Source organism: Myxine glutinosa, chromosome 8 (genome assembly GCF_964187855.1).
Source record: "Myxine glutinosa chromosome 8, kmMyxGlut1.1, whole genome shotgun sequence".
Taxonomy (NCBI): domain Eukaryota; kingdom Metazoa; phylum Chordata; class Myxini; order Myxiniformes; family Myxinidae; genus Myxine; species Myxine glutinosa.
The window spans coordinates 156,269,934-156,289,212 of record NC_136268.1 but is presented as its reverse complement, the minus strand read 5'-3'; the positions used below and the strand labels follow the sequence as shown (position 1 = coordinate 156,289,212).

At 43.8% G+C, this 19,279-nt stretch overlaps 1 protein-coding gene across 1 annotated transcript in view; it reads left to right on the top strand.

Moving 5' to 3' along the window:
* Positions 1–19,279, top strand: part of LOC137433049 (AP2-associated protein kinase 1) — a 188,373-nt gene that overhangs the window by 52,031 nt on the left and 117,063 nt on the right. The window contains 4 exon segments of the mRNA XM_068125469.2: positions 6,795–6,903; positions 8,948–9,090; positions 10,307–10,428; positions 11,975–12,056. Of these exon segments, the coding sequence (XP_067981570.2) occupies positions 6,795–6,903; positions 8,948–9,090; positions 10,307–10,428; positions 11,975–12,056 (456 nt within the window).

Below are 19,279 nucleotides of genomic sequence, written 5' to 3'. Positions count from 1 at the left end.
TGAGTGGCTGTGTGTGTTGCATGAGTGGCTGTGTGTGTGTGTTGCATGAGTGGCTGTGTGTGTGTGTTGCAGGAGTGGCTGTGTGTTGCAGGAGTGGGTCATGAATCAGTGTGGTTTTGCATGAAAATTTTTTTTTCTTGAGTGGTGCATGTTGGTAAGGGTGGGTGGGTAGGTGGTTGGTTGGTTGTGTGTGGTTTTTCCTTTTTTTTTACTATTATTATTTCTTATTTCGTGTGTGTGTGTGTGTGTGTGTGTGTGTGTGTGTGTGTGTGTGTGTGTGTGTGTGTGTGTGTGTGTGTGTGTGTGTGTGTGTGTGTGTGTGTGTGTGTGTGATTTGTTGGTGAGTGGTGAAGGGCATAAAGGTGGGTGTTTGAGTGTTCCACCATGTTTACTTGTTTGGTGCTGTGGATTCTGGAAGTGGAGGCGATTTTGTTATTGTAGTCTGCGTTCGCACTGGCTGCGGGTGGGGGTAAGTACGCATCCAGGTGTAGTTGCTGCATGTGGAGGTGTATGTGCCCCTGCTGGCCCACCTTAGCTGACCGTATCGAGGTTGAAGGGCCGAAACGGGATGATGCTGAGGACCTCGACTGAGGACCCGGTCAGTGCGGCATACTTGTGACCAGGTGTGTTTTGAACTATATATATATAATTCCAACGAGCTAGATTCTGTAATCTTCACTCGTACTGTCTTCAGCTTTCCTTCGTGGAAATGCAAATTGCCTGTACAGTTAGTTTATGGCCTAAAGCGTCTGGCGCCCTGTCCAGGTGGGAGGTCTTCATCCATGCAGACAGCACGACCCCATTCCCTTATACAACTCCAAATGTTGTAGTTTACATACAAGCACCTGCTCTTTGACCAGTAAATCCCAAGGAATTATATAGAATATATGGACATATTGTGTCATATCAGAAAAAGTATAAATTTATACGTATCACGGCAAAGTTTAAATTTCTTGCTGTACTCATATTTTTTAGTAAATAGCCAATTACAATTGAAATAAACTTCCACAACACACTCGATCTTACAGTAACCCCCTTCTTTTGCAAAAATCCAGACTCGCTGCTCACCTCCATTCATTCGTTCCTCTTTCCTTTTTAGTCAGGTTCACTATGTTTTTTCGTTCAAAATCATGGTAGATTAGCAAACATATACATTTTTGGAAACGTTATTACATGGAAAATCTGAAAATCAATGTTTACATTTGCCGATTCGACCAATTCGACCAATTCGACCAATCGACCAATTACATTCGACAAATTCGAACATTCAACCAATCGTTTCGATCGACCATTCGACCAATTCGATCAATTCGATTCGATTCGATTCATCGAATTCGATTCGATCAACCATTCGACCAATTCGATTTGCCAATCAAATTGACCGACCTTTGCTTGTGTGGAACGGACTGTGAAAACGATGCGGACTATATTGTCGGATACGACACACAGGACAGTGATGACGAACTCTAAATGGCATATTCTGTAATCGTGTATGTTTGATGCCATTGACTGCCTGTGTATATTTTGTCATTGACTGCCTGTGTGGATGTGAAGTTATACTGACTGCATGTGTATATCTTATTTTGCTGACTGCCTGTGTATGTTTGGTGATGTGAATTATTGTGACACATTTTGATGTTATTAACTGCCTGTACAAAATGATAACATGTATTTGATTATGCAACTTATCGCGAATATAAAGACAGTATTTTGCAATTCAAAACCTTTGATTCGTGTCTTACCATTCCCCATAGCACTAATTTGATACTTTCATTGGATTCCTTGTCCCTGAAAATATAGGTTTAGTATATTTTTTAAAGTTTTTAGGGTAATTAGAGGCAGAAATGTAACAAAATATGTATTTTACAGTGGCCATTTTGAAAATCCAAAATGGCCGCCATACAGGTATCTCTCCAAATGTAAACATTGATTTTTAGTTTCCTTATGCTATAACCTGTATAGGTTTGCTAATCTACCATGATTTTGAACGAAATATAATTTATTGACATCGTGAACCTGACTATTTCCTGCCTGTGGAACCAACTTCCTCAGCCATTTCAATAACGTTCATCACTCCAGGGCTTTACGATGGCTGTTCACCACTTTAACAGGTGAACTGAATCCCCATTCACCACCATGATCTTTTATACCCCCATTAACGATCCTCAAGCCCACCTCTTTCCAGGTTTGCAGTTTTTCCTTCCACATACATGCAGTGCCTTCAGAAAGTATTCACACACCTTGACTTTTTACACATGTTGTTGTGTTACAGCCTGGATTTAAAATTGATTAAATTTAGATTTTTTTTTTTGGGACTGATCCACACAATACCCCATAATGTCAAAGTGAAAAAAAGTTTTTTCTGAAATTTTTTGCAAGATAATTAAAAATGAAATACCGAAATATCTTATTTACATATTTAACCCCCTGAGTCAATACTTCGTAGAAGCACCTTTGGCAGCTATTCCAGCTTTGAGTCTTGGACGTCTGTATCAGCTTTGTTCATCTGGATTTTGGTAGTTTCTCCCATTCTTCCTTGCAGATTTGCTCAAGCTCTGTCAAGTTGGATGGGAAGTGTCAGTGAACAGAAATCTTCAAGTCTTTCCACAGATTCTCAATGGGATTCAAGTTTGGGCTTTGGCTGGGCCACTCGACCATTCCATGTTCTTGTCCTAAATCCATTCCAGTGTTGCTTTGGCTGTATGTTTAGGGTCATTGTCCTGTTGGAACATAAATCTTTGCCGCAATCTAAGGTCTTTTGCACTCTGAATCAGGTTCTCCTCAAGGTTTTGCCTGTATTTGGCTCCATTCATTGTTCCCTCTGTCTTTACAAGTCTCCCAGTCCCTGCTGCTGAAAAACATCCCCATAGCATGAAGCTGCCACCACCATGCTTCATGGTAGGGATGGTGTTAGATGGGTGATGAGCTGTGCTCGTTTTCTGACAGACACAGTGCTTTGCATTCAGGCCAAAGAGTTCAACCTGCGTCCCATCAGAACACATAATATTTTGCCTCAAGCTCTCAGAGTCTTTCGCGTACCTTTTTGCAAACACCAGGTGTGCTGTCATGTGCCTTTTCTCAGGCGTGACTTCTGTCTGGCCACTCTCCCTTAAAGCCTAGATTTGTGAAGTGCTGCAGAGACTGTGCTCCTTCTGGCAGGTTCTTCCATATTAGCCAAGGAACTCTGTATTTCTGTCAGAGTGGTCAATGGGTTCTTGATCACCTCCCTGACCAAGGTCCTTGCCCGATTGCTCAGTTTGGTCGGATGGCCAGCTCGATGAAGAGTATGAGTAGTTCAATAAATCTTTCCATTTCCTAATGATGGAGCTCACTGTGCTCTTGGGAACTTTCAACACTCTAGAAATTGTTTTATACCCTTCCCCAGATCTATGTCTCTTCACAATTCCATCTCGGAGTTCTACGGACAGTTCCTTGGACTTCATGGTCGCGTTTCTGCTCTGACATACACCATCAACTGTGGGACCTTTATATAGGAAGGTCTGTTTCTTTCAAAATAATGTACAATCGATTGAATTGGCCACATTTGTACTCCAATCAAGTTCTAGAGACAGCTCAAGGATGATCAAAGGAAATTGGATGTGCCTGAGTTCAATTTGAAGTGTCATAGCAATGGGGTTGAATACTTTTTGAATTGAGACATTTCAGGAAGGGGAGCCTGAATGAGTGGTATGGGTTGACCTTTTGTGTGGACGTGATGGGTACAGAAGCGAGCTCTCAGGAAGGCAAAACTAGGAACTTGGAAGGAGTTGGACTTGGGGGTTTAGAAGTTGGCAGGGTTTACATGGGTATAAAATATATATATTTTCGATTGGGGATGATCTGTGATGGTGGGAAACAGCTGTCTTGAAGACCTGGAGGGGAAGATTGAAGAGAATGTGGAAGTTGTTTCCACAGGCAGGAAAAAAAAAAAGGATTGAATGAGTGGAGTTGAGCAGTGGTTCTTGATTTTTGGAGTTTCTCTTGAAAGGGGTTGATGGAGGACTGTTTGCACCCGACAGATCCCTGGGGTGTAACATAGCACAGACAGAGCAGCTGGTGAAAGACTGGAAAAGAGGCAGTAGAAGACAGAGACCACTCACCTGTCTGTGATTACAAAGTGATCGGCCCAAAGATTCGGCTTCGTCATGGGAGAGTTCTGATGAGAATTTAACTCGGAGATTCCATTGTTTACCCCCACCTTTGACCTCACGTTGCAATCATTTTTCCCCACATCGCTTACTTCTCCAAGTCTTGCTCTATTTTGTCCCTCAATTTTGCTGCTGGTGTCCCTCACCCTTTCTTGTTCCTCTTTTCTTTTCGTTCTAATACATCCTGATCTGTTCTGTATTCGAGCTCTTCCACAAGCCTCAACACTCTGCAGTATTTAAAAAGTGTGTTCACTTGTTGACACCTCTAAGGTCACTGTTCTCTATCATTTTCAGCAATGCTTGCCACCAAATTGCATGTTCTGCTGGTTGTGCAGGCCAAAGCAAATTTAATCCATTTTGATTGTGTTACGGATCCTGGATTTAGGTGAATTACTATTCATGACCTTGCTTATTAATGTTTATTCTATTAAAGGTTGTTGTGGTTAAATGGTTAGAGAGGCTCCGGATAACAGGAGACCGGAAACGGGATAGTGAACCGGAAGGAGAAGAAAAGAGAGGAGGTCCGGGAGAAAGCGGCCATCTTCTGCTCCTCGCCCAGCTCCGACGCGAGCGGGGTCGATATTGATTAGCGTTGGGAACGCTGAGTTTGAAAAGCCCGACTGGCGAGAGGAGTTACCTGCGCGGGCCGCGGGGTGATTGCCTGTTACGTGTCAGGTTGCCGTGGCTTCCTGGAAGGAACCAAGCGTCCGGCACTGTTCGCCTCGACGCCTCCGAGGGCGTGTACGGGTCGCACCTTGGGCCTCGCGCGCTTTGCGAGCCGTGCTTTGCTTTGCCCGCTTTGCTTTGCAAGGAGGTGTGCGCTGCAGCAGCTGTTCCCGGTATGCGACGTGCACGTTTGGAGCACGTCAGCCAGGGGTCCGTTTAACCGCCCGTGTGCGGAGAAGTCGACCTTCACCTTGGTCTGGAAGGGCCCAGAGACATTGTGAGGGACAGTGACTATTGAGGGGTCGTGAGTGGGGAAAGGGGGGAAATATATGAGATGGCCATCTTAGTAATATTGCTGATGGATTGTTGATTGTTGTTGATGGATTGAGAATATATTATTAATTGATCCGGATCCTTGGTGTGGGGTTGCTTATTGACCTGAATTGTTTGTGTCTTTCCTATTGATTGCATTACGAACGCGTATAAATCAGATATCTTTCTGGCGGGGTCCTCCCACGGTCCGGGGGTCACCAAGACCAGGTAGTTACCGGGAGGACCACGTAACAATTGTACAACATCAATCCTCTCGATCTCTTTGCCACTCCATACCTCATCCCTCATCCCTCAGATCGGCAGTCTGCAGCCTCCTCACTCTCCGCAGACCTGGACAAAATCACAAACTGGTCAAACAAGTGGAACATGTCTTTTAATCCTGACAAATCTCACACTCTCACTATGTCTCTCAGAAAAGACCATCTGGATAACCCTTCCATCTACTTTCTCAACAATCCTCTCCAAGAAGTTCTGTCACTCCAGCTTTTGGGTCTCACTATCTGTCATGATCTTTCTTGGGAAAACCATATTTCCAAACAGGCCTTCAAAGCCAGTCACCGTCTGGGCATCCTCCGTCGTGCGAAGTCTTTCCTTGGCACACCTGAGCTCCTCACCATATAGAAAGCTTTCATCCACAGCTTGATGGAATACTGCTCTCCCCTCTAGGCTGGTGCTCCTGCCTCACAACTAGCTCGGCTTCGGGCTGTAGAAACCAAAGCTTTTAGAATCATTGGAATCTCCCGCGATGAGGCTGATATTCTGATGGCCTTTCATTTGCTCACCACAGGCAGGTTGGTGATCTTTCTGTCCTCTACCGACTCCTCTCCGGCCTTGCACCCCCACCTCTGTCTGTGCTTTGTCCCCCAAATATTCCTTCAGGTCGCACAAGATCTGCCTGGAACCCTCTCCTGTTGAAACTGCCAAAATCACGACTCTCTGCTCACCTTTGCTCCTTCATTCCCCTTTTCTCCCGCCACTGGAACAAACTCCCTCACTCTCTTCAATCCCTCTCCTCTCTCCGTCTTTAAAACAGCTTTTCACCACCATCTCTTATCTTCCCCACCCAAAACTTTGATCTTTCTACCCCCGTTAATTCACCCCAGATCCACCTTTTGGAAATGCCGACCTCTTCCCTGGAAGTCCTAGCAGTGTCCATTTCTTTCATATTTCTCCCACCCAACCCCCCTTTCCCTGCCCCCTCCGCCCAAGCCCTCTCCCTCCCACAGATCTCCCAATTTCCCTGTGTCTCTACCGTGGTTGTGCTTGTGTGCTTCCCCCTCTCTCTCTCCCCATAGTCTCCTGCTCCCTTTATTATATGTTTTATGAGTCTGTTTGTTTTCTTTGTTATTAATATTAGCTCTTACACGAGCCTCGATCTTGTATTAAAAAAAAAAAAAAGAATTGCTTTAATTATTTTGTTTTGTGTAGTCTGGGGGCCCTAGGCTGATGAAGGAGCTAAGTTGATAAATTACTTATGCCTAAAATATGTATTAATGTGTTGTATGTTCTCCTACAAGTCAACAGATCGTTGCACTGGAATGTTTACAAATAGTTGTTCCATGATTTTTAATTTTAGAAGTATGATTTCAAGGCCAATTACACTAATTATTTCATCATGCGGTTGAATCTGAATGTTGTTTGTTGCAGAAAGAGCTCTCTGGCCACAAAAACATTGTGGCCTATTTGGATTCGAGTATCAACCCGCAGAGTTCTAGCGGCGTATCTGAAGTCCTTATTCTTATGGAGTTCTGCAGGGGTATGTCACATTGAGCTCTTCTGATTCAGACTTTTGGGTAATTTTTGTTACTAATTACTGGAATCGGAATGTCAAATTTTTTTTTTTTGAAAGTTGGGACACAAATAATCATGGGACTTTTTGTTGTTCTTATTAAATAGTAAACTGGCGTGTTACCCTCGCTTGAGGAGAGGGTATTGCCTTTGAGTCCGTTTGTCTGTCTGTTTGTCCGCACAGAATAAATATGATTTTCTCTGCAACCGTTGGTCCGATTGACAGGAATTTTCACCATAGGTGCAACTCCACCTGTATAATTTTTTTAATGATAATTACGCCGTCATAGGTCACGTGGTTCGTCCTCCATCTTGGAAAAACCGAAAACATTTGCACCTCTATCTCTGAAAGCACTGCATAGAAAAAATTGAGACATGGCTCATTGTAAAGAACTCTCCATGTGGAATAACATCTGTTAATGATGATGTTATAGGTGCCTCCATTATGACGTCATAATTCGACAAGTACAAAACTTCATCCGATCAAGATGAAATTTCTTGAGCATAATCTCGGGTTAAATTGATGGAGAAAAAAAATGATGACGTCATCAGTCACGTGGTTCGGCCGCCATATTTGTTTTAATACAAAAGCCTTAAAAATCACATCCTGGTGAGGGTCTGCAATCTCTGATTGCTCTTTCTTGTTGATCTTGTTCTCTGCTGTTGCTAAATTATAACGAAGGCGATGGGGCGCCATCACAAATCCCCACGCTGCCCACCTAAAGCAAAGTTGAAAGATTGCAAAAAGTTACACCAGGAATGGCCCAATGTCAAATGAACCAGGGGTCAAGTCCAGAAAATCGTTACATATTACTTGCATCCACCAATGGTGATTGCGTATACAATGTTTCATTTAAAAATGTTTTAAAATGTGCCTATAATTGCAATTTTGGTATTTGATCTTTTGACCCCACCCCATTAAGGTGTCCCTGGCAGTGCATGCACACACAAAGGAAGTATGTAACCGTTATTGTTGCAGCTCCAGTTGTTGTGTTGATGAAGGGTAGATACCCAAAATGCAAGCTCCCTTGGTCCTTTTTTTCTTTATTCTGGTGGAAAAGTGACGACTTTTCAATTGTTCAACCATTTTGTGTCACCAGTACAGCTTGCTGGTTTTACTGGAAATAGCATTCTTTTCTCCACTGAGATAATTACTTTTTCCGATTTATCACCTCTGCCACCAAAGATGGATGGAGGTTATGTTTTCATCTCTGTCTGTCCGTTTGTGAACAAAATATCTCAAAACGTTGTGGACGGATTCGGACGAAATTTGGCAGGTATGTAGCTTATGTGACACCGATGAAATGTTTAGATTTTGGTGAAGATCAGGATTTGGATCCGGCTACTAGAATTTTTTAAGCGATTCTTCACTATTGGGGGGAGGGCCAAAAACGATACATAGCAGGGTATCTCAAAAAGTTATGGACGGATTTGGACGAAACTTGGTGGTCCGGTTGGCTGTCGGACTCGGACGATTCGATTCGATTTTGGTGAAGATCTGAATATGGCTTCGGATATGGGTATTATTTAATTTTTGAAGTGATTCTTCACCATTGGGAGATGGGGCAAAACGATACATAGCAGGATGTCTCAAAGTTATTGATGGATTTGGACGAAACTTGTTGGTCAGGTTGTGTATGTGACAATAAAGAATAGATTCAATTTTGGTGAATATCCAAATCCGGATAAAGCTTGTGGAATTTTTTAAGTGTTTCTTCACCATTGAGTGATATGGCCAACCAGGCAAAGGTATGCTCTGTACTGAGTGCCGTTCCAGTTAAATTCTTTGATTTTAAACCATATTTCTTAAACTGTAATTTTGTACTTTTCTTTTTCTTTGGCAACTAATTGTATAACACAAGGAAAGGATAACTCAAGGATGTACTCACCTCTATTTTATCTATTTTATATCATGAAGATTGTTCACTTACACTGTGTTCATCTGAATTTGCTCTTTCACAAGATGAACAGTTAGATTTTCCTAAAAAAAATATTATTTTTTTCCCCGGCAGCGGGCCAGGTGGTAAACCAGATGAACCAAAGGCTTAACACAGGGTTCAACGAAGCTGAGGTCCTCCAGATATTCTGTGAGACGTGCGAAGCCGTGGCCTGTCTCCACCAGGCAAAGACTCCTTACATCCACCGTGACCTCAAGGTATCTCTATCATAAGAAAATTGACTTCTTTTTAGCTTGCACACTAAGTTTCCAATTATAGAATGGAGCCAAAAGGTCAAATTAGGGCCTACAAACTCAGGATTCTGCCTGTTGCTCAGCATCCACAAGTTGGTTTGCCAATTGTTTCCATTTTTGTGCTCTGCAGTAAAATAAGAAAGGTAGGAACAGTGTTGAAAGACGGGAAACATGTTGAGTTTTAACATGACAGGCTATCAAAAATTCATCCCATTTATTTGAAATATCGTATCTTTCAAATACGTTATGTAAATTGCGCATGTTTCTCTGACTTGGTCTCATCTCAAAGTAATCTGAATGTGATTGTTTTAAGTCATCGTTTCTTGTGATCACCTCCACAGTCTTAACATTGTGCAGATAGTTTTTGCTTGAATGGCAATGGTGTATTTCCTTTCCGTCTATTCTGTTGCAAATACAACACGGATGCTTTTGTTTTCATTTTGAAGGCAACAACAACAACAACAACGGGCATTTTAAGGCCATTTTCCCTGCTAGAGCGGGGGTTAGCCTTGCGGTCCCCATGACAATCTTCTCCATTTTGCCTTATTTTCTGCATCTCCCCTTGTTAACCCCCTTGCCCGCATTTCTTCTTCCACCACCTTTAGCCAAGTCTTTCTCGGTCTTCCACGTCCTCTACTTCCTTCTACATTCATTTCCATCACTCTTCTCAACCAGTCACTTTCATCCTTCCTCAACACATGACCAAACCATCTCAACCTGTTCCCCTTCACAGGCAGGAATCATGATTTGAGATGAATGGCTAATTTTCTCTAAAATTCGTATAGCTGCCAAATTGGCAAAGCGTGCTGCTCAGATGTTTCGACCACTGATTGTTCTTCATCTGAGCCTGTGCAAGCATGTTGGGTATCCTCCCAATGGGGGAAGACTGTATCACATGACCACAATAAGCATGTTGTGTGACCAAATAGCCTAACTACATTTTGATCATAGTTTGTTTTCAGTTGTCCTTGGTAACTAACTCTGTCTTGTCTCGAAGCATCAATTTGCCATAGAAATATGATATTGGTTACGAGTACCAATTTCTTTCCGAGTTATAAATATTGTAAGATGCGGATGTTTTTGTCAGTGCAACCTTGACTGGACGCACACACCTGACCCTTGTGTTCTGAGTGCTTTGTGACTATCTATGTTGTTGGTAATGGGCTCAGTTCTCGTGCAGGTGGAGAATATTCTCCTGCATGACAACGGCAACTACGTGCTCTGTGACTTTGGCAGTGCCACAAACCAGGTGTTGAACCCTCAGGTGCTTGGAGTAGCATATGTGGAAGAGGAAATAAAGAAGTAAGCCATTGATTTATTTTAAGCTTGTTTGTGTTCCTCTTTATGACAATTTTTGGAGATGTTCATGTTGTCGTTAATAAAAATTTTTATTTAATGAGGTAATTTCACCATTATAGTGGAATAATAGTTTTATTGCTTGACTTTAGACTTTACAAGGTTTGACTCATGAGTATGCCCACACCTCTCTCATTTTTCCTCATGTGATAAAGTGTGTGATAAAGACACCGCACCGTAATCACCAAAATTGTAATCATCGCTGTGAGAGGTGAAGTAACACGAGGTGAGAAAAGCATGGTAAAGATGCCGCACCACAATCGCCAATATTGTAATCATCGCTGTGAGAGGTGAGGAAAGTGTGTGATGAAGACACCGTACCGTAATCACCAATATTATACCAACAATATTATGACTTGAAAGTCCCCAAGGAACCAAAAGACACCAAGGACCCAAAATACCCCGAAGACCGAAAATAACCCGAAGACCGAAAATAACCCGAAGACTGAAAAGACCCTGCAGACTCTTAAGGACCCAAAGACCCAAAATTTTTAAAAGACCCGCAAAGACGCCGAGGACCCACAAAGACGCCGAGGACCCACAAAGACCAGTAATTACATCTCTTCTATTTGAATTGTTGATGATGACTTGCAAACTGAGCCTCAAAGGCAGTGGAAAGAAGGTTTTTTTTTGTTGTTTTTTTTAAAGTGACGATAAACACGTACAGATGCATTCAAAGTACACCGCACCCATGCCAAATAAATAATATATCCCCCAGCGTGCGACATCGCTGGGATGCCTCCGGCACCCGGCGGTGACTTAGTGCAGCACATGGATACGGAATTGGGAGGGCACGGTGCACAATAATTAATTGCGTAATTAAAATAAATAAATGATAATTGTAAAGTAAGAAATAAAATTAATTAATTGATTAATAAAAAAAAACAAATATTTTTTTTTTGCCAAAGCACATGCTCACTATTGTGCCCAAATTTCAGCTTGCTAGCTCAAAGGATGGCTGAGATATTGCCTGGACAAACAAGAAAACAAGAAAATAGAGTGAAAACTGAGTACTCCCTTTCGGCGCGTGTCATCAATGTGCGGCAATGATGAGCTTCCGTTCCCGGCGATGATGTCATGCAGCGCCTGCAGATGAAATAGGAAAGGAGCGGTGTACAATACAAGCAACAGGAAGGTGAAATTTGCTGCACTTGATGTGCAACGTACGCAGAGTAAAACGAGTGCGCATTTACATCCGTCTCGTAAATAAGGAAGATATAAGCACACCTTACGCTAGGCCAAGGATTCAGACTTTGGAATGCTCACGAGGCTGTGCCATTGAAGAAACTGATCCAACCCGTCATTTTTTATGGGATTTTATACGAGTGCATATACACAGATGCACACACACAGGTTTATTATTATTATTTTTCCGATTTTGACATCATTTGTTAAAACTCCTCTGTGAGCATAAAATAACAGCAGCACAGTTCTGGTTTAAAACTGATGGTAAAATAAATTTCTAACAGTTGTGTGTTGCTTTCACATGCAGATATACCACGCTGTCGTACCGTGCCCCTGAAATGATCAATCTGCATGAGGGCAAAGCAATCACCACCAAGGCAGATATCTGGGTCAGTGACTTCATGATGGTATTTTGGAGGATATAGTTTTGAATGGAGAATGCTGGTGCTCCTTTTGGCATTGTCTTGTTAATATATTGCTTGTTTTGTATGGCGTAAGTAGATTTTGATGGTATAACATCATTCATTATTGTCAATATATTTGTGAAGGTTAAAAAAGAAATAACTTTTGCGTTTGTGTTGTGCATCTTCTGAATGCCATGCAATTTTGTTTCCTCGATTCACAGATGAGGGGGAACATCAGACTCGGCATCCTTGTACTACATAACCATTGCATTTTGACAGCATGTCTCCCCCCCACTCCCTCTTCCCCCCACCCCTTCTCCCCCCGCTCCCTCTGCCCCTCAGTGATTTCATGAGGGATGATTTCACCTTGAACTTGATTTCACCTTGAACTTGATTTCACCTTGAACTTGATTTCACCTTGAACTTGATTTCACCTTGAAATTGAACTTGAACTTAATCTTGAACTTGATCTTGATAAAGAAAATGACTCTCAATCCTAACTGCAAATGGTTTGTGATGGGAGATGATCTGAGATGGTGGTGAATAGCTTTTTTGAATATCTGAAGAGAATAATGAGATTGAAGACTATGTGGAAGTTGATTCCACTGGCGGGAAAAATAGAGGTACAAATGAGTGAGCAGTGAGGGGGAGGGTGAGTGGGTGTGAGGAACGAAGAGAGGAGGTGAAAGACGAGACGGTAGGCGGTAGAAGACAGAGAGACCACTGACATGTCTGCGGTTTCAAAGCCCATCGACTCAGCTTCATCGCTGTAAGATTCCAATGATCTTGAAGGCCTTGCTTTCCATGGTGTCAAGCAGAGCAAGGTGTAAGGCAGGAGATCCAGCCCAGTGGGGAGAGCATTACTCTATCAATCTGCAGATGTAGGCCTTGTTGGTGGATAATTGTTCAGGAGTGCCAAGGAAGGACTTTGCACAATGGAGGATGCCCAGTTAGCGGCTGGCTTTGGAGGCCAACTTGGTAACGTGGCTTGCCCAGGAAAACCAAGGTACGATGAAAGTGAAAGGAGTTTGGAAAGAGATGATCAGAAGAGGAAGATGTTTTTGCATTCTTTAGACATTACATTTGAGGTCAAGGAGTGTAATCGTCATTATTACCCTGCGCTCGCGAAATAAAAGCAGCGTTAGGCATTTTGCGTTTTGCATACGTGTGGCGTGTCTGTATTTTTAATATTCATTTTATCGGCAAACGTTGGTCCGATTGACACAATTTTATCAAAGGAGCGCCTCCGCCTGCAGATATTTACGGCGTAGCCCATCGGGCAGAGCCATCTAGAACAGTGTTTGTCCATATGTATGTATGTCCCCTAAAACTTATACCAATCAGAGCTGAGAATCTGGTCACATGACAGGGTGATGTGATTACGTCTGATGTCATTACGGCGGTGCGGTGGCTGACTCTCCACACTTCGCCATTTTAATTTATATGCCATTCATGCCGAACATATTGTCGAACCTGTCATATATCACAATTGCCATGGTCTACCTTTACGCTTTTCATTCAATGTGAAACACAAACGTTTCAGTCAAAGCGGTTCTTCGATCGCGCTGCAACTACTGTCGGTCTCTGTTTTTCACGGTCTTTTCACCCATACTCCCTTGTTTTAAAATCTCAAAAAAAAAACCCAAAATTTTTTTCCCTTCCCTGTTCTTATCCGCTTGTACGTTCTTATTTGTTCTTTCGTTCTTCGTTATTTTGCTCTTTCGTTCTTCGTTATTTGTTCTTTCGTTCTTCGACCACGTTGTTCGAGATCACGTGATCAAGTTGTTAATACATGTTTCATCTGTCCCCTGAAGAACTTTATTATTATGTCATATTCTATAACACTTTTTTCTACTTCTTCTATAAAAGGATGCTTTCGACTTGCTCACCAATTCTATTCATTCAAAAAAAAAATTCCATCTCTTACAGTGCATCTTTCATTCATTCCCTAAACTCTCCAGAACTCCACCCATCCTTCAGCGTCCTCAAACGTATTTTTGACTCAAATGTCTCAAGAAACTCATTTTGCAATAAATGTTAGTTTCCCATAAATCGTACACTTTTCAAAATCCAGTCTCACCCCTCCCCTCCAAATCTTCCCCATCACCCATCTCTGTCAAATCTTCCCCCTTGCCCCTCCCCCCCAAATCTTCCCAAACACCCATCCCTTTCAAATCTCCCCCCCTGCCCCTTCCCTCCTAAACTCCCCCCACACCCCTCCCCTCCGAGACTCTCCCTCATTCCTCCCCTCCTAGACTCCCCTCTCACCCCTCCTCCTCAAAGCGTCCTCCCCGCTTCTTCCCCCTTCCAACTTTCACCTTCATCTTCCTCAACCTTCTGCCTCACTCTTCTCCCTCCTCAAATAACACCTCACTGCGCCTCACCCAAACACCATCAAACCTTTTGTCCGCCCCATTCTTCCCTTTCTCCAAGCTATTCTGTAATCTCTGACACACCTGCAACAGCTCTCCCTACCTCTTCCTCCTCTTCCACATCCTGCCCTACCGCCCCCCCCCCCCCCCTGTTCTGTATCTGATGCTCCCCCTTCCTCTTCCTTAACAGTATGGACCTCAAACATCCGGGGCCTTCGTTCAAACTTAACTGATCTCTCCATACAGGTTGCTTCTGACAAACCAGACGTGATCTGCTTAACAGAAACCTTCCTCCTTCATGATGTATCTGATTCCTTGGTATCTCTCCCAGGTTACTCCCTCCTCCGGTATGATAGACCTGAGCCTCGTTCTGGAGGTGGGGTTGCTATCTTTATAAAAAAAACTCTCTTCCTCACTCGCCCTGCACTGCCCTCTCTCCACCTCACCCCCAGGAATACCTTTGGCTACGGCTTCCCCTTCGCTCCCACCTTTTGTTCATATGCGTGTTGTACCGTCCACCAAACAGTGATGACTCCATCTACATCTCGCTGTCTGATAATTTGGACCAACTTCTATCTACCCATCCCAACTCTCTCTTCCTCATATGTGGTGATTTCAACTGTCACCATGCCAGTTGGCTGGGGGTGGGTACCTCTCTCACCAGCCATGGCTCTTCAGCAAAGGACTTCTGTGACTCACTGGGACTGACACAATCTGTCAATTTCCCAACCCGGATCTCAGTCAACGGAGAATCTTCTCTTCTGGACCTGGTTATGACTAACTTCCCTGAAAATGTCTGCTGCTCTTCTTCTGCTCCAATCGGCTCTTCTGATCATGTGCTTGTTAAAGTGGACATCTCTCTGACCATTTTCAGAGAGCCTCCTCAGCGTCGACGAGTCTGGCATTTCACTCAGGCCAACTGGCACGGTCTTCAAGCAGCCATCAATCATCTGGACTGGTCTCCCATCTCTACTGCCTCTGACATCAACTCATCCTGGGAATTCTTCCAAAGTAAATTGCTCTCTCTCATGCACAGTTTTATCCCTTCTCGTCTTCAGTTGTCATACCCTTCCTTCCGTCCATGGTACACGGAATCTTGTGGTGAGGCTATTGCCCAGAAACAACGTGCTTTCGTCTCCTGGAAAGCAAATCCAACGGAAGGAAATCTCATTTCCTTTCACAAAGCCCGAAACAAGTGTGTGTCCACCCTCAGGAGAGCCAGGAAACAATATCTCTCCGTCCTCAGGACCGAACTCTCTTATCTGTCTCCCTCTTCCAAATCCTGGTGGCGTCTGGTAAAATCTGTTTCTGGTGTTTGTTCCCCCTCCATCCCCTCCCTCACCTTAAATGGCCACACGGCTGACTCCGCACGTGAAAAAGCCGAATGCCTCAACTCTGTGTTTGCCTCTAAATCTTGTGTCCCAAACCCATCCCTCTCTGTACCCACCGTACCCAGTCGTACCCAGCTGCTCCTGGACTCTGTGTCCTTTCCTCCTGACAAGGTGGAAAAGTGTCTGTCAACCCTCGACTCTGATTCTGCAACTGGACCTGACGGCATCAGCCCACGGGTCCTAAAATCATGTTCCTCCGCTCTTTCACTCCCTCTCTCTGTTCTCTTCACCCTCTCTTTTGCTCAAGGTCATCTTCCATCTGCTTGGAAATCTGCCAACATCACCGCTTTGCACAAAAAAGGTGCAAAAACAGATCCCAGCAACTACAGACCAATCAGCCTTCTCCCAATTATCAGCAAGGTCATGGAATCCATCATTGCTTCAGATATGAAATCTTTCCTCTTCTCCAATGGCTTGATCTCTGATCATCAATTTGGTTTCAGACCTGGACACTCCACTCTGGACATGCTGCTTCTGCTTTCTCAACAATGGATGGAGGTCCTCAATGCCAAACAGGAAATTAGAGCAGTCTCCCTTGACATATCACGTGCCTTCGATACAGTCTGGCACCCCGCTCTGCTCACCAAACTCTCCTCTTTTGGTATCCATGGAAATCTCCACGCATGGCTGGCGGACTTCCTCTCTAGTCGTAGTCAACGTGTGGCCCTGAATGGGTTTCTCTCATCTCCTCTTCCTGTTCAGGCTGGAGTTCCCCAAGGCAGTGTTCTGGGCCCTGTGCTTTTCCTGGTCTTCATCAATGATCTCTCTGACTCTCTTGAAAATCCTCTCTATCTCTTTGCTGACGACTCTACTCTCTGTCGCTCCATTCTTCATCCCTCAGATCGGCAGTCTGCAGCCTCCTCACTCTCTGCAGACCTTGACAAAATCACAGACTGGGCAAACAAGTGGAACATGTCTTTCAATCCTGACAAATCTCACACTCTTACGATGTCTCTCCGAAAAGACCGACTGGACGACCCTCCCATCCACTTTCTGAATAATCCTCTCCAAGAAGTTCTGTCACTCAAGCTTTTGGGTCTCACTATCTGCCATGATCTTTCCTGGAAAAATCACATTTCAAATCTGGCCTCCAAAGCCAGTCGCCGACTGGGCATCCTCTGTCGTGCGAAGTCATTCCTTGGCACACCTGAGCTCCTCACCACATACAAGGCTTTCATCCGCAGCTCAATGGAATACTGCTCTCCCCTCTGGGCTGGTGCTCCTGCCTCACACCTAGCTCGCCTTTGCGCTGTTGAAACCAAAGCATTCAGAATCATTGGAATCTCCCGCGATGAAGCTAACTCCAAGGGCCTCTCACTCACTCACCGCAGGCAGGTTGGTGGTCTTTCCGTCTTCTACCGACTCCTCTCTGGCCTTGCCCCCCCAGCTCTCTCTGGGCTCTGTCCCGCAAATATTCCTACAGGTCGCACAAGATCTGCCTGCAACCCTCTTTTGGTTAAACTGCCAAAATCAAGACTTTCTGCTCACCTTCACTCCTTCATTCCTCTTTTCTCCCGCCTCTGGAACAAACTCCCTCGCTCTCTTCAATCCCACTCCACCCTCCAAGTCTTTAAAACAGCTGTTCACCACCATCTCTTATCTTCCCCCATCCAAAACCGTGATCTTTTCTACCCCTGCTAATTTCACCCCAATTCCCCTTTTTGAAATACCAACTTCTGTCCTGGAAGTCCTTGGTGTCCTTGTGCTTTATACTTCTCCCTCCCCCCCCCCCTTCCCATGCCTCCTCCCCCCGGGCCCTCTCCCTTCCACACATCTCCCTGCTCTCGGATGTTGTGTTTGTGTGCTTCCCCTTTTCTCCCCATCTTGTCTTCCGCTCCCTCTTTTTGTGTATTTTGTTTGTCTGGTCGATTTGTTTGTGAAGTAAATGTTAGCTCTTTCACGAGCCTCGATTCAGTATGCAAAAAAAAAAAAAAAAAAAAACCCGATTGTTAAAATGACCATCAACTATCGAAAGCATCGGCGTTGCGTCTCTTCCAACAATGCGGTACATATAGGCCTTAGGCGTTATGACTCACCATAGGCTTCAGACAAATTAAACCCAGGTTTCTTAATGCATTGGTATCGTTTCAGTCGTATCGTTTTCGTAATAAGTATCGGTTAGTAAATATAACCATAACATTTTAATCCCAATGTCATGAATGGAAAGTTGATGGATTGAAGCGGTGTAGCCGCGGAAGTAAGGACTTCACCTCGGTTTTTTTTAAAATAATATAATTTTCGTAATAATAACGTAACATTATTATTTTTAAATGTAATCGCAACACTAATCCCTTTGTAGTGACCAACGTTACTGGAGGTTAAATATTTATCTTGTATATATTAAAGTAGCGGAGGTTTTGTGTCCGGCCAACATGCTACGTCATTACGTATATGATGTCATTGCGGCGTAAACACCCCATCACTTCGAGAGTGGCAGGAAAGGTAATTCCTCTTTGGGGTATATAGATTACAGTCTCTATGGTCGGGTCTCAAGAACATTGGGTGTGTGTTCATTTTCCAAGTTTCTTGTGGAGAGATCGTCAAGTGGTTAAAGCATTCGAGCAAGCACTCAATTCAAAACCCTTAAGGAACGGCTGGCTTGGCAAGCGCTAGCTAGCTGCTTGGTAAATGAGCTAAGCAGCAAAAAGCTAATCATGTGTGTTTGTGGTTTATAATATTTCACAAGCCCAGCTACGCCGCTGTTAAACTTTTGGTCTTGTTTTATTCATAATTATGATGTCTTGGGTCACGTGGTACGGACCCCATCTTGGAAAAACTTTTTACACCTCTATATCTCCGAAACCGTTTAATAGAAAAAATTTAAACAAGACGCATGGTCAAGTACTCCCCATGGGGAATAAGATATGTTAATGATGATGTCATCGGTGCCTTCGTTATGACGCCATATTTCAACAAGTGCAACGCTTAATCTGATCAGTATGAAAAAAAAAAATTCTATGCAACTGGTAGTCCTATGAATCCGATGGACACAATTTTGACCAGAGGAGCGCCTCCTCTGGTATAATTTTTTCAATGATAATTATGACGTCGTAGGTCACTTCGTACAGGCGCCATCTTAGTAAAATCGAAAAACGTTGCACCTCTATATCTCCAAAACCACTCCATGGAAAAAATTGAAACATGGCTCATTGTAAAGAATTCCGCAAAGTGAATAAGTGTTGTTAACGATGACGTCATTGCTACCTTCATTATGACATCATAATTCGACAGGGACAGCGCTTAGTCTGATCACTTTGACTCCTGGGCACTTCAGGGACATGTGAGGTCTTCAGGGAATCCTGGACACTTCAGGGACACTTGAGGACTTCAGGGACTCCTGGACACTTAAGGGACACTTCAGGACACTGGAACACTCCTGGACACTGGAACACTCCTGGACACTGGAACACTCCTGGACACTGGAACACTCCTGGACACTGGAACA